The 13,096-nt window shown below is 35.7% G+C and overlaps 1 protein-coding gene across 4 annotated transcripts; it reads left to right on the forward strand.

The window, feature by feature from the left end:
- Positions 1-311: 311 nt before the first annotated feature.
- On the forward strand, positions 312-10,535 carry LOC121997409 (lysophospholipid acyltransferase LPEAT1-like). 4 transcript variants are annotated; one of them, XM_042551800.1, is made up of 9 exons: positions 312-955; positions 2,874-2,975; positions 3,078-3,115; positions 4,377-4,441; positions 4,988-5,056; positions 6,980-7,113; positions 9,120-9,260; positions 9,445-9,508; positions 10,285-10,535. In XM_042551800.1, the coding sequence occupies exons 1-9, from the start codon at positions 428-430 to the stop codon at positions 10,518-10,520; spliced, it is 1,377 nt and encodes a 458-aa protein (XP_042407734.1). In that variant the 5' UTR covers positions 312-427; the 3' UTR covers positions 10,521-10,535. The 4 variants fall into 4 exon arrangements, with proteins under 4 accessions (XP_042407734.1, XP_042407737.1, XP_042407736.1 ...); XM_042551803.1 differs by lacking the exon at positions 10,285-10,535 and adding an exon at positions 9,824-10,221 and having other exon boundaries at positions 315-955; XM_042551802.1 differs by lacking the exon at positions 10,285-10,535 and adding an exon at positions 9,868-10,221 and having other exon boundaries at positions 315-955.
- The last annotated feature ends 2,561 nt before the right edge of the window (positions 10,536-13,096 follow it).

Genomic DNA, 13,096 nt, shown 5'->3' on the forward strand with positions numbered 1-13,096 from the left:
ATTTAGTTTCATCCCAGCTATAATATTAATAAATTTATAGAAATTTTTTTAAGACGCACGAGAAAATGATACCGGACTTCTAGACCTTCACCGGCATTTTTTAATTTATTTTGATAATAAATAAAAAATTTTATAGGACCGATTGATGATTTTATAATTAATTAATTAATTAATTATATTTTTTAATTTTTCATGCATTTAACATTTAAGGATGGGTTCAAGATAAATAACGGATATATTTTTTTAATAGGCACTTAAAAATACGTGACTGATAAGTTATTATTCATGAACAGACCGGTCTCCTCCGGATTAGTCTGCCTAACTTAAAAAAATTCTCTCCATTCTTCTTTACCAAGTAAACCAACGGCCCACTTCGGCTTCCCTCTTCCGGTTCCCGTTCACCGTACCGTCGTTAAATATTCCTCCCATGGCGTCGCCCGGCCTCACCGATCTCGCCGGAGCTGATGGATCCGAATCTAATTCCTCCCTCTTTCCACCTGGAGGCGAGGGCGACTCGGCCACTCCCAAGTACGATCAGCCGCTCCTCAAACCCGACTCCTCCCCCACCGCTGCCTTGGCCTCCGCCGCGGTACCGATTTCTTCCGAGGAGTTGGATAGGAAGTATGCCCCCTACGTGCGAAGGGACGCCTACGGCACGATGGGAAGGGAGAAGCTCCCTCTGACGGAGAAGATTTTGTTAGGGATAGCGGCGGTGACGCTGGTGCCTATTCGCGTGGTTGCAGGGGTGCTGATACTTGTGTTTTACTATCTTATCTGCCGGATATGCACGTTATTCTCCCCTCCGAGTCGGGAGAATGGCCAGGAGGATTACGCTCACATGACTGGGTGGAGGAGGGAGGTGATTGTGCGATGCGGGAGATTTGCCTCTAGGGCAATGCTCTTCGCGTTTGGTTTTTACTGGATCAAAGAGAGTCGTCGGGGCCTTGGTAACGAGGTACTACCAGATTGAAGTAGAAATCTCTCTCCAAGTTTTAGCTTGTTGATTCTTCTTTCTTTTTTTTTGTGTCCGTTTGGACTGTCCTATCTTGTTCAGTTCATTCCGTATAATATATAGTATTCGTAGTATTCGTCCTAAGGAACATTATTATTTTTGTTAAGTACCAAATTTCTAAAACTATGTTTGTAATGACAACTTCTATCCATATTTACTAAAAATTCATGAAGTTGCATGAATACCTTTTGGTTTGCGAAGTTTTTTGCTTTCCTGAATCAGAAGCTATATGAAGAGTGATGTCAAAAAGAGATGGTCAAGTAGATAAATGCAAAAATTAATGCTAATTATTTGTGACGCCAAAAATGAGGTGATGCTGAAGTAGATTCAACCATATGTGCAAAGTCAATGGCCATGACAATCTAACTAACAATTATGATTTGGTATTATGATTCTTCCCCTATTAGTAGTTATAAGAAAAGGCTAGCACTGTGAGACTTAGATAATTAGCATAATGCAAATGAATGAAGGTGCAATTTTTTATTCATAGTTGATATCAAATTAGTCCATATTCCATAGTTATTAACAACAATCACCAAGCCTTATCCCACTAGGTGGGGTCCACTAATATTCCATAGTTATTAAAATCACCCAAAAAAAAAACTTTGGGTATTGGTTCATTGGGCCATCCAGTAGCTCAAATGGTTGAATTAGGTATCGATTATCAGTCCCAAAATTGATTGAGGAGCTAATAGTTCAGTTACCTCGATTAACTTGCCAGTTGCATAACTATTGCGACAATATTAGATTTTTGCTATAAAAATAATCTTGCATTATCTGATTAACATATCTAATTTGCTAGAACCTAAAAATGCTATTGATTAAATGGCATCTTTACCCATCTAATATTAAAGTAGACAAATAGGACAGACAGATGAATAATTAAGTCCTTTTCCTATTTTTTACTGCTGTTATTTGTTGTTATGTCAAAATTTTAAAAAGATACCTTTGCCCTTCTAATATGAAGGTAGATTAGTGGATATTTTGAAAATTTTTGGGAGTAAATAAACTGGTTTGACTTTTAGAAAACTGGCCAGTTCTACCGGGTTGACAAAAATTGGTGGGTTCAACCAGTTTTTATCCAGATAGAATGCAGATCCTATCTCTTAAACAACTGGACCAGATCAAAACCAGATTTAATGTTTGCTAATTGGATCAGATGGCCTATCTGGTTTTAGTACCTATAGTTAACCTCCTGTATCCCTTTTAAGGAGTGTGGTTGAATTATATCTCTAAACTAGTTTGAGCAATGCAAATTTTAAACAAATTAGCACAATGTAAACTTAGCTAATTCACAAAATATGAATGGATGAAATTGCAAAAAGTGAGATGCATAATTGAAATCTAATCAACCTACTGTACATAATTGAAATTATGGATCTTATTTCCCTAGCTGCCCTATTATTTATGTCAATGATTATAGTTTTAGACAACTTGTCCTAAATCATTTCATTTCCTAATTTTCTTAAGAATATCACTTGTGTTGCTATTTCAGATTGGTCTGTGAATTATATTCACTATTCGCCTTTGCATTTCTACCTTAATACAGATTGGGTCAGTACGACCTTAATTCTTCTAACTATAAGGGAGTTGTAATTTTACTTCAGGCAGGACTAAGATTATGCAGGGTCCCAAGAAAAATAAAATTCTCTCGTCAGTTCTGTACTTCTATTAACTTCATGAATTATGTTGAATTGTAAAGTTTTGTGTTAATTTGTATTGTAAAAAGTCACTGTGCTGGCCGTTTAAACAAATACAAGTCTTCATGCTTAGGAGATCTTTCTCTTCCAGATGTAGGTACCCTTATGGAGTATTACATTTTTTATGTTATTGTCCTAAACTCCACAATCTTCTAAATCAGGTCAATGAATTTGAAAGACCAGGTGCCATTGTTTCAAATCACATTTCTTATGTGGATATTCTCTATCATATGTCATCAGCCTTTCCAAGTTTTGTTGCAAAGGTGCGTTACTTTTTTCTTTTAACAAATGTAGCTAAATTATGAGGATATTATGCTTTGAATTTTTCGGCTAACATAGTTGAACTTTGTCACTTTTTGCTGAAGAGATCAGTAGCTAGTCTTCCCTTGGTTGGTCTCATCAGGTACTTTTCTTCTATTATTTTCTCATTAGGCTTGTAGTGTACTAAACCCTTTGTTATTTGACAATTGTGAAGTTACTATGACTCTTGATTCAGCTATTATGTCTATTTTAGCATGTGAAGTTATCAAGCTTTTTTCTCTTGAAAATCTATTTTTCAATCTTGATGAAGAGAAATTTATATTATTACTCCATTGCTTCCTGCTCTTTCATTTTCTACTCTTCTCTATGTCTTTGCTCATAAGTATTTGTGAAACTTGAGCTTCATCTGACCAGATTTTACATGCTAAAATATATGGTAGAAATGGAAGTACATCTTCTCTTATTACATCCCATCATGGATTTTGCACATACCTGATAGAAACAATAGTGAATTTCCTTTTTCTTGTTACATACCAAGATGGATTTTGCACAATATCTTTAAATGCCATGTAAGATGTTCTTGATTAATGAATAACAATAGACAAGATTATGTATCATGGTTTAAAGTGCCATGCTGAGACAGTCGAAACGGGCGAAACATCTCGTTTCACCCGGTGATCGGCACGACCTTGGCATCAGACCCATGACAACTGCGATGTGTTGCGCGACCTTGTGGCCGCAGCAGAGGGGTCGCTCAACCCCGCAACAGCGGCGGAGAGGTCGCATAACCCTTCCGCTGCCGCCGTGGAGGCGTCGTGCGACCCTGCGGTTGTTGTAGAGGGGTCGCACGACCACCGCAATCGCGCTGGAGGAGTCATGCCATCCCCGCGACCCACGACAACACCGAAGTCGCGCGAGCTCGAGAGTGGTGTCGGATTTCGGATATTTTTAATTAAACTTAGGTTAATTATTTCAATCAACTCCTAACTGTGATGGAGATAATCTAAAGAGATTTTATTAAACCCTAATAAAATCATTTAATTAATTTTATATTTCATTTATTTTAATTTAAAAATTATAATAAGATTTTTATTTATTTATTTATCTATTTTCATATCTTTTCCTTTTTTTAAGATTATTTTTTATATTGTTTATTTTATTCATTTTTTGAATATTTATGTTAAATATTTTATTTTTTAATGAATATATTTTATATTTAAAAAAATACCAAAACTATATCGGCACTGCACGATACGGTACCGAAATCGTATCGTTCCAGTCTAAGACCGAAACCTCGGCACGGGTCGAAATTTTAAATCTTATTATGTACTATGCTTTATGCCTCTCATTGCTTGTATAAATGAGCTAGATGGAATGATGACACTAGTTCCTTTTCTTTGCAGCAAGTGTCTTGGTTGTGTCTATGTTCAACGGGAGTCCAAGTCATCTGATTTGAAAGGGGTTTCAGGTATGTTTTCACTGCAAATCTACATGAATTATAGTAGCATATATGTATTGGACAATACTGGGGTATTCGTGAAAGAAAATTTTTGATTGTTATTGTTACAAAGTGGATGATCTATAGCTATAATGAAGACAAAAAGGTATAGTGCATCAAAACCATAATGACTTTCTATAGTGAAGGACGTGTAGTAATCGAGTATTAGAAAAGTTAAATGATTAAAAGCAAACGTCTATGTCTGTAATAAATATATTTTGTTGTTAAATGGTAAAGTTGTTGCCATGTGACCAAAAAGGTCACGGGTTCGAATCCTGGAAACAGTCTCTTGCAAAAAGCAGGATAAGGCTGCGTACAATGGATCCTTCTCGGGGACCCCGCATGGCAGGAGCTTCGTGCACCGGGCTGTCCTTTTTTTTTTTTGTTAATCTTTGTCTATTTGGTGTGCATTTATATTTCTAGCATCTTTAGCATCCCATAGCTATAAACCTTTTGGTTCAGTTTTCCTCCATTGTTTAGCATGCTTCTTTAATTGCTTCCTGTTTTATTTCTTAGGTATTGTCACAGAAAGAATCCAGAAATCCCACAAAGACTATCTTTGCCCAATGATGTTGCTCTTTCCAGGTCAACATGCAAGACTGTTCAATCTTATCGTTGACTTATGGTTTTTTTGGTTGACAATGGCTTGGTGTGAATTGCTTTCCAATTCAAAATGTTATCAGATTATTATGGAATCATGTCATTATTAAGGAAACAGTGGATAGATGCAGGGTTCTTGCCCTTCCAAAAAATAAGGCTTGGTGTGAATTGCTTTCCAATTCAAAATATTATCAGATTATTATGGAATCATGTCATTATTAAGGAAACAGTGGATAGATGCAGGATTCTTACCCTTCCAAACAATAAAACTCTGGGCTTATAAGCTGCTCAAACATTACTTAGAACATGGTGAACTCTTGCAAGGATTTCTTTATAATGTAGTGAGTGATGTAGTTAATTCAAGACCAACCAGATAATTAGATGGCAATTCTGATATTGAATACTTTTGATAAAAAAAAATACATTAATTACATTAATCTCAATTGATTGCTAGGGTCAACATTGTAAGTAGGGTTTGACTAATTATTGACTAGAAGCCATCATCTTCTCATAGCATTAGACACCAAGTATGATAATGAGCTTAAAAACCATCCCTGTTTGACATGAGACTGGGAGTCATAAGTCATCTTCAAACCTTTTGGACTTTGCTTCACCATTACATATGCCACTTTCTGCAAAATAGTCATTCCATGGATAATATTCTTGGAATACTTGATAATTTAAATATTTAAATGTTCAAGGAAGGGCAATTAAAGCCACCAATTTGCACTAAAAATCTCTAGCTTAAATTTTCCTGATATACTGATTTGACAATTGGCAGCAGCTTTAATATCATAAGGTGCTTTCTATGTGGTTGATTGTCGTCATTTTAGTGGGATGCTACTACATAGGGACAAAAAACTCAGGGGCCTCAAATCGACCTAATTTTCTGTGTGTGTATGTGTGTCCATGTTTTGGATTTTAAAAGCTATGATATCAATTATCAGGGTTCCTAGTTTTTCTAGAAAACTCAAAACTAATTCGATATAAATATATAATTTTGTAATTATTCATGTGTTGTATGATGAATATATTATATATGCCCAAAGAAACCTGAAACCTGAATTGAACCCTTTGTTTCACATTTTCCATAGACTGAATCAATTCTGATTGAGTTTGGTCAGAAACCCACATTGACCTGATCCGATCGCAACCCTAGATAATCCATTCTGAACAATAATTTGTATGAACACCTCCACTTATTGCATGGTCAGCAGCACACACAATGATCCTTTGCCACCATAAAACTTCATCATCCAGGGATATTTTTGACACAGTTTCTTCATATTAAACTCAATCTGGTAGTATTAATTCATTATTAAATTTTTCAATAGTGAATTGGTTATTAAATGTTGATGGATCAAGGATTAAAATTGTATTATTGTATTTATCAAGGTCGATTGAGCCTGATTCCGGAAGAAAAGGAAATTGAATAATATACTGGCATGCTGTCAGCTATGGACACAAATTGAACTTTTTACTGAGTTAGTATGGTTTTTGTATAGTAAGCTGCTTGCTTATCTTCTTACCTTTGGACAGTTAGTAGTAAGTACTGAGTATAATACTAGGCAAATGACCATACCAACTTGAACTTGATCTAAATGAGCATTTTTCATGCATTTGGAGAGAAAATTTTGAATAGTTGTCATATTCATAACAAGGAGCATAAATAGTTATGAAGAGTGCAATGACGATAATGTGTACATCACACAACTTTAGCATGGGTTCCAGCAACCAGACTACAAGATTAAGTTTTTTTAATACTGAATTTGTTACTAAATGATTACATGTGTATGCTTATCACTTTTTCAATATTCTTGCTCACAAACATGCATGATGCAAACTTTCACTTTTATTCAATTTAACTAATTTAGCTAATGTGGTTGTAATTTGTTTTCTTAATTTCAGAGGGAACTACTACAAATGGTGATTTTCTTCTTCCTTTCAAATCTGGTGCCTTCTTAGCCAAAGCACCCGTGGTTCCAGTTATTCTTCGGTATCCTTACCATAGATTTAGTCCGGCATGGGATTCCATATCAGGGGTGAGAAATCACCGACCCATTTGTCGATTAATATTTTTCCTTCATTTTCAGCTTATTTAGTACATCTGCAAGATGCTTGGGAAGAGATTTTAATGATTTTGATAGAATTTTTGTAGTACTTTGTGTGCCTGTGTTTGGAGGGTGGGCCCATGATCCAAAGGCTTGGTTGATTGCAAGTCGATTGTTCAACAATAGTCTCCCATCACCTTACTTGCAATTTAACAGTAAAATTGAAACAAATGCATAATGTGCAAACAAATAAAATGGAAACAATGTAATACATAATTTTTTTATAAAAAACCCCATATATAATGAGTGATTTTTACATTTGATACTGAGCATGTAGCATGTGTAAGTTTTTTTTTAATATCCTTGTTACACACCTAGATCCACACTTGTATCAGATACTTGTACCCAAGTCCAAGCAATGTAGAGTTGTACCTTGTAAATTAAATTATCACTTTAAATTGAACTTATAATATACCAGTCTGCATGTAGTTCGGCTCAAAAGTAATAATTGGATGCAATCATCTAAGTTGCCAAAAGAATTGTTACTCTTGAAGTGACATGTGTATGTTATTCCAATTGCAAGGATCCTAAATTCTAATGGTTTAAGTCAACTATTCTATAACTATTTATAGCAAATGTAATGATATAGTGGCTAAGGTGTAATATCTTGGCCAGGTACTGAGATGGGTCTTGACTGTATTTAAATATTGTTACTGTCAAAGCAACACAGATGTATTTACCTTGTAAAAGAAATTATCCCTTTGAATTGAACTTACAATATATCAGAATGCAAATTGTTGGGACCAAAAGTAATAATTGCATGCAATTATCTAAATCGACGCCCAACATATAGTTACTCTGTAAGTGACACGTGTATGTTATTCCAATTGCAAGCATCCTAACTTCTAATGTTTTAAGTCAACTCTACTGTCACTTCAGTACGTTGACACTTGAATGGGCTGGTACCAATTGGTATCAACTATCAACTAGGGTTTCAATCAGTGTCAACTCACTCTCCATCTACTATATAGAGCTTGTTTTACTGCAAAAACCCATGAAATTGCAAATTATAAAATTAAATTCACTGAAACTTGAATCAAATGACACAAAAACTTAATTCCATTATTAGATCAGTACCTTAACTTCTTTGCCAAAATCTCTTTGCTATTTTTTTGGCGTATCTATGTATAATTTAAGATGCCTCTAAGGCCCAGCTTTAATTATGAGTGCCATTGATTTTTGACTTTCCAAATAGGGATCCTTCCCCTTGTGTTCCCTTCTAATCAAAGTGCTTTAGATTTATATTCCCATTGAAACCTTGGAGTTGTCTGCTCCTCTTTGGGCACTGAGCTTTCTTGCTTCATTTATCATAGCTTTGTTGTAGAACTCATTGCCTTATTTCTAAATCTGTCTTGGTTTTTTGTTCTTAGTCAGCATTATTGTTCTTGGTGCTGCGTAGATGCACATGTTTTGCTGATGGCTTTTGTGTTCTAGAGTTCCTTGGCATTCTTCTGGATTTTGAGCATTGTATTAATTTGTATGAATATACAATGTGAAGACTGGTTTACAACTCCGCATCAATATTATTTCCTCAGAACATCTGTTCTCATAGAGATTTATTATGAAGCAGATTTTCATTTGATGACTGTTCATTCAACGCACCTGAGTGACATGGCGTAAGTATGCTTACGCAATCTTAATTAACAATATTTGACCAGTACCAAATGTCATGGATGTAAGAGTTTTAAAAGCCATCCTATTTCATTGTCATTTTAACTACACCAAAGCAGGCCACCCAACTCCATCTCTTATTTCTTGGATGTTAGTTTTAATTCTCCTGTTTCGTGGATGTCAGTATTTTTTTGTTCCTTCTGAAGTTACTACTCCATTAGCATCTTTAATAAACTTATATGATGTTAGATTCATCCTTGTTCATGTTAATTGTGAGCCCCTTAATTTACCCACCTGCTTTATCTCTCATTTTATGGAATTTGCAGGTACGCCATGTTTGTTTGCTTCTTTGCCAATTTGTAAACCATCTTGAAGTGATCCATTTGCCTGTTTATTATCCTTCCGAGCAAGAAAAGGAGGATCCCAAACTCTACGCTAACAATGTGCGGAAGTTAATGGCAACTGAGGTATGCTTGGTCCCTTTCTAAGGCAGATACACTCAAAGATGTACGATTTGGCTTGATATGAAAGTTCACTATAGTTCTTTACATATTATAGTGCCCCTTTCCCTGAACATACGTCAAAGATGTTTTGTTCTTCCTCCTGATGTATCAATTTAATGGTGTCTAATTGCCGTTTCATTTTCTCCAGGGAAATCTAATGCTTTCAGATGTTGGACTTGCCGAGAAACGAATCTACCTTGCTATTCTGAACGGTAATAGTCTTCCTCGTGTTATACGTCGGAAAGATGATTGAAAACTTATTACAAGACTTGTATCAATCAATTAACTCGATTTGTTCCATATGTTATACTTTTAACTAATATGGTTACACTTCACTTTCTAAATAAAAGATCAGGGTGCTTATTCACTATTCTTCTACAGAATTCCCAAACCAATACTGTGTTTTATGTTGCCAATTTTATTTTTCAACAAATATAATCATATAAATGGAAATTATTCTAAATTCTCTTCTATTTTTAACCATATTGTGTTCCTTTTGTTTCATGGCGCGAGGTGATCGTTGCCAGATTGCATCACTAGAAACTAAACCATCAATCTGTTCTTGATGCAGGTACGCTTTTTCAAAGTTAATTGGGATTCTCTCCTTGTAGACTATTTATTTATTTTCGTATAATCAATGGCAACAAAACCCCCCAAAGAAGCAAAATTACGACATCCCACCTTTCTCGAATCTTCTGCTCAGCCCTCAAACTACTGCAGCATCCCAAAAAATTTAAGATAAAAAGAAAAAAAATGCTCGACGTAAAAAATCATGGTGGCTATGCCCTTTTTTTTTTTTTTTGTCGTCTTGTTGTTGTTGTTGTTTTTAGTGGTAGTGATAACTTTGTATCAGCCATTTACTTAACAATTTTGTTTTGAGTACAAGGAAAACTTCACAGAAATGATAAATATGGAGATTAGCTGAGATGTGTCGTGTTTCCTAGATCATCAACCGAGATTTCTTCTCTTAATGTTGTTTTTCTTACAGAGATTTTTTTTTTAAAAAAAAACAAAGGAAGAAGAAAGAAATGTAGAAATGGTGCAGCGATAAAGACCTACATAGAGCAACCCGTTAATCAGGCTACTAGTTTAGCAAGGCGACGTATGCAGTTCGGATTATCTATCTTCAAATTTTTTTGTCCCTATATTCTTTGTCGATCGGACGGATTAGATTATATTTTAAGGTATTATGGTATTTTTAAGATGTGTATGATATTCTTGTGATATGTAAGATATTCTTGAGATGTAATTTGATTTATCTGATTGATAAGGAAATACGGGGACAGAAAAATTTAGGGAGAAAGGATTCGAACTCCGAGGAATGCATCCGCCGTGATTGAATTTTTAAACAAAGTTGCTGGGTGACATTGATTGTCATTTGTACCGTCGGATGTATTTGGTGGACGAATAGAAAGGAGCCCACTCATTTTTTAGGATTAGTTGAAATATTAATGAAACTAGCATGGCGAGTCAAATCACGCCATGGAGATGTTTCGTGTACGTAAGTATATTAAAATATTATATAATTATTTAAGTAAAATACAGTAAAATACTTGGCAACCGATCAATAAAATTAGGTTGAAAGAGAACATATAGAAAGAAAAAATATATTAATGGACTTCTATTTTAATCCGTAGAAAATTTTGTTTTTTTCTGAATTCATACTTCTTTAACTGATGATAATTGTTGGTGCTCTGGGTTAAGTTGACTAAATTTAAATTGACTTAAATTTGTGTCCTCATTTTAGGTTTTGATATTTGATAATATATGAAGATTATAGATACAATCGTTTAATTAGGGATATTGTTAATGCAATTCTCCTCTGGTCAATGGATGACTAGGTTGATGTGAAGTAGAATCAAGTAGGTCAAAGTTGATCGAATACTTGACTGGAAAAATTCTAACTGGAGGTTAGGTAAGTGGAACCCTCGGTGAGTGGAGCAAGACAGTTGGAAATCCTGATGAGTGAAGTCAGATGAAAGACCTAGTGAGTGAAATTAGATAGTTGGGAAATCTTGGTGAGTGAAGTCAAGCGAAAGTCCTGGTAAGTGAAGCCAGACAGATGGAAAGTCCTGGTGAGTGAAGCAAGACACGTGGAAATCCAGGTGGGTCAAGGTTGACCGGACACCTGGTGTTAGGAAGTCCAAGTAGGTCAAAGGAGTGACCGGACACTTGGCACAAAAAAATCTAGATAGGTTAAGGGTGACCGGACATCTGGTGAACGGAAGTCCAAGTGGGTCATGGAGGACTGGACACTTGGCACGAGACGACAAGTCCAAGCGGATCAAGGTTGATCAGACACTTGGCACGAGGAGAAAAGTCCAAGTGAATCAAACGATTGACCAGACACTTGGTGAAGAAGTCTTAGCAGATCAAGGTTGACCAGATGCTAAGCACGAGGAGTCTCAACACGTCACGGTTGACCGGATGTTGGGTTTAGGAGCCTTAGATTTGACTCAGGCAAGCTAAGGTTGGTCAATTTGATCAAGTGATCAAATTGGACCAAGCCCAATCGATCAGCTGATCGATTGGGCACAGTGCTGCGACAAACAACGGCTCAATCGATTGGGAAGAGATGTCGCGAGCACAAAACGTTCTCCAATCGATCAATCGATCAATTGGGCACCGCCAATCGATCGGTCGATCGATTGGAGGTTGGTTTTCTTGCGTGGACGCGACGAAGCCTGAATCGATCGATTCAGACCGTTTCTAGCGGAGCACAGAGGCTCTCTGAATCGATCAGCCGATCGATTCAAGTCTCCCCAATTGATTGGGATATGATCGTTGCGCAGATAACGAGTAATGGACGGCTGGGATGGCGTAAATCTCACGTAGCAATCGATTGAGAGCAAATCCAATCGATTGGGAGCCCTAGAAGCGTCGAGTATAAAGTCGTGGCGAGCTTTCTTCTCCATAGCGCTCACACGATCCTTCACTACTACTCACCGCCGGACCGAGAGATTGGAAGAGAAGTGTTGTTACACTTTCCAAAGGGTCCAGAGGCGTCTCCATCAACAAGGTCAAGCAAGAAGAGGGTTTTCATTTTCATTTTGTATTTTCTTCTTGTGTGCGTTGTATCTTGTTGTGTGAGTCTTGTACGAGGTTTATCCACCTCCGAGTTTTATCGAGAAGGAGTGTTTTTCATAGTGGAGAGTGTGTTGTGTGTGGATCCTTGGATTAGTCATCTCTTTTTAAGGTGGATACCAAGTAAATCCTTCGTGTTAGCATTGTAAGTGTGTTTCGTGGTTCATTCCGTTGTATATCATCATCACGAAGTAAGACAACAAGCGCGACAAACTATTCCCTCCCTCGTAACTATAAATCGACTCTAATAATCATTATAGTCAATTAATTCAATTGGATTGGGTCAAAATAGATGAAATTTTAATTTGATCTAATTTTGTTTGATTAGATTTGAATAAAATAACATGACTAATTGAGTTATATTTTTAATTTATTTTCTTAAATTAATTTAATTTAATTAATTTTAAAATTACAATATTCAAATTTTATTTACGATTAATTTGAATAGTTAGAATTTCATCAATCAGAAAAAAATGAATATAAAGTGTTTTATTAATACATGTCATTTTAATTAATAAAAAATAAATATAAAACATTTTATTCTAATTGTTAGATTTTAACCATTTAGTATTGTTTTTTTTATTTAACCCGAACTAAATCAAATTAATGTGACAATCTTTGTGTATTGAATCAGCCAACAATATTGGCACGACAGTCTAGCAAATAGCACAAGATTCATCAACTCGGTCATCTCCAAATACTTGGTAAACATCACA

The sequence above is a fragment of the Zingiber officinale genome, chromosome 6A, assembly GCF_018446385.1.
Source record: "Zingiber officinale cultivar Zhangliang chromosome 6A, Zo_v1.1, whole genome shotgun sequence".
Lineage (NCBI taxonomy): Eukaryota > Viridiplantae > Streptophyta > Magnoliopsida > Zingiberales > Zingiberaceae > Zingiber > Zingiber officinale.

Excerpts from the sequence above, each read along its gene's own strand:
- LOC121997409 (XM_042551800.1), top strand. The coding sequence starts at position 428 with ATGGCGTCGCCCGGCCTCACCGATCTCGCCGGAGCTGATGGATCCGAA. Across the intron at positions 2,976-3,077 it reads TTCCAAGTTTTGTTGCAAAG|AGATCAGTAGCTAGTCTTCC; the intron begins GTGCGTTACTTT and ends TTTTTGCTGAAG. Across the intron at positions 3,116-4,376 it reads CCCTTGGTTGGTCTCATCAG|CAAGTGTCTTGGTTGTGTCT; the intron begins GTACTTTTCTTC and ends TTTTCTTTGCAG.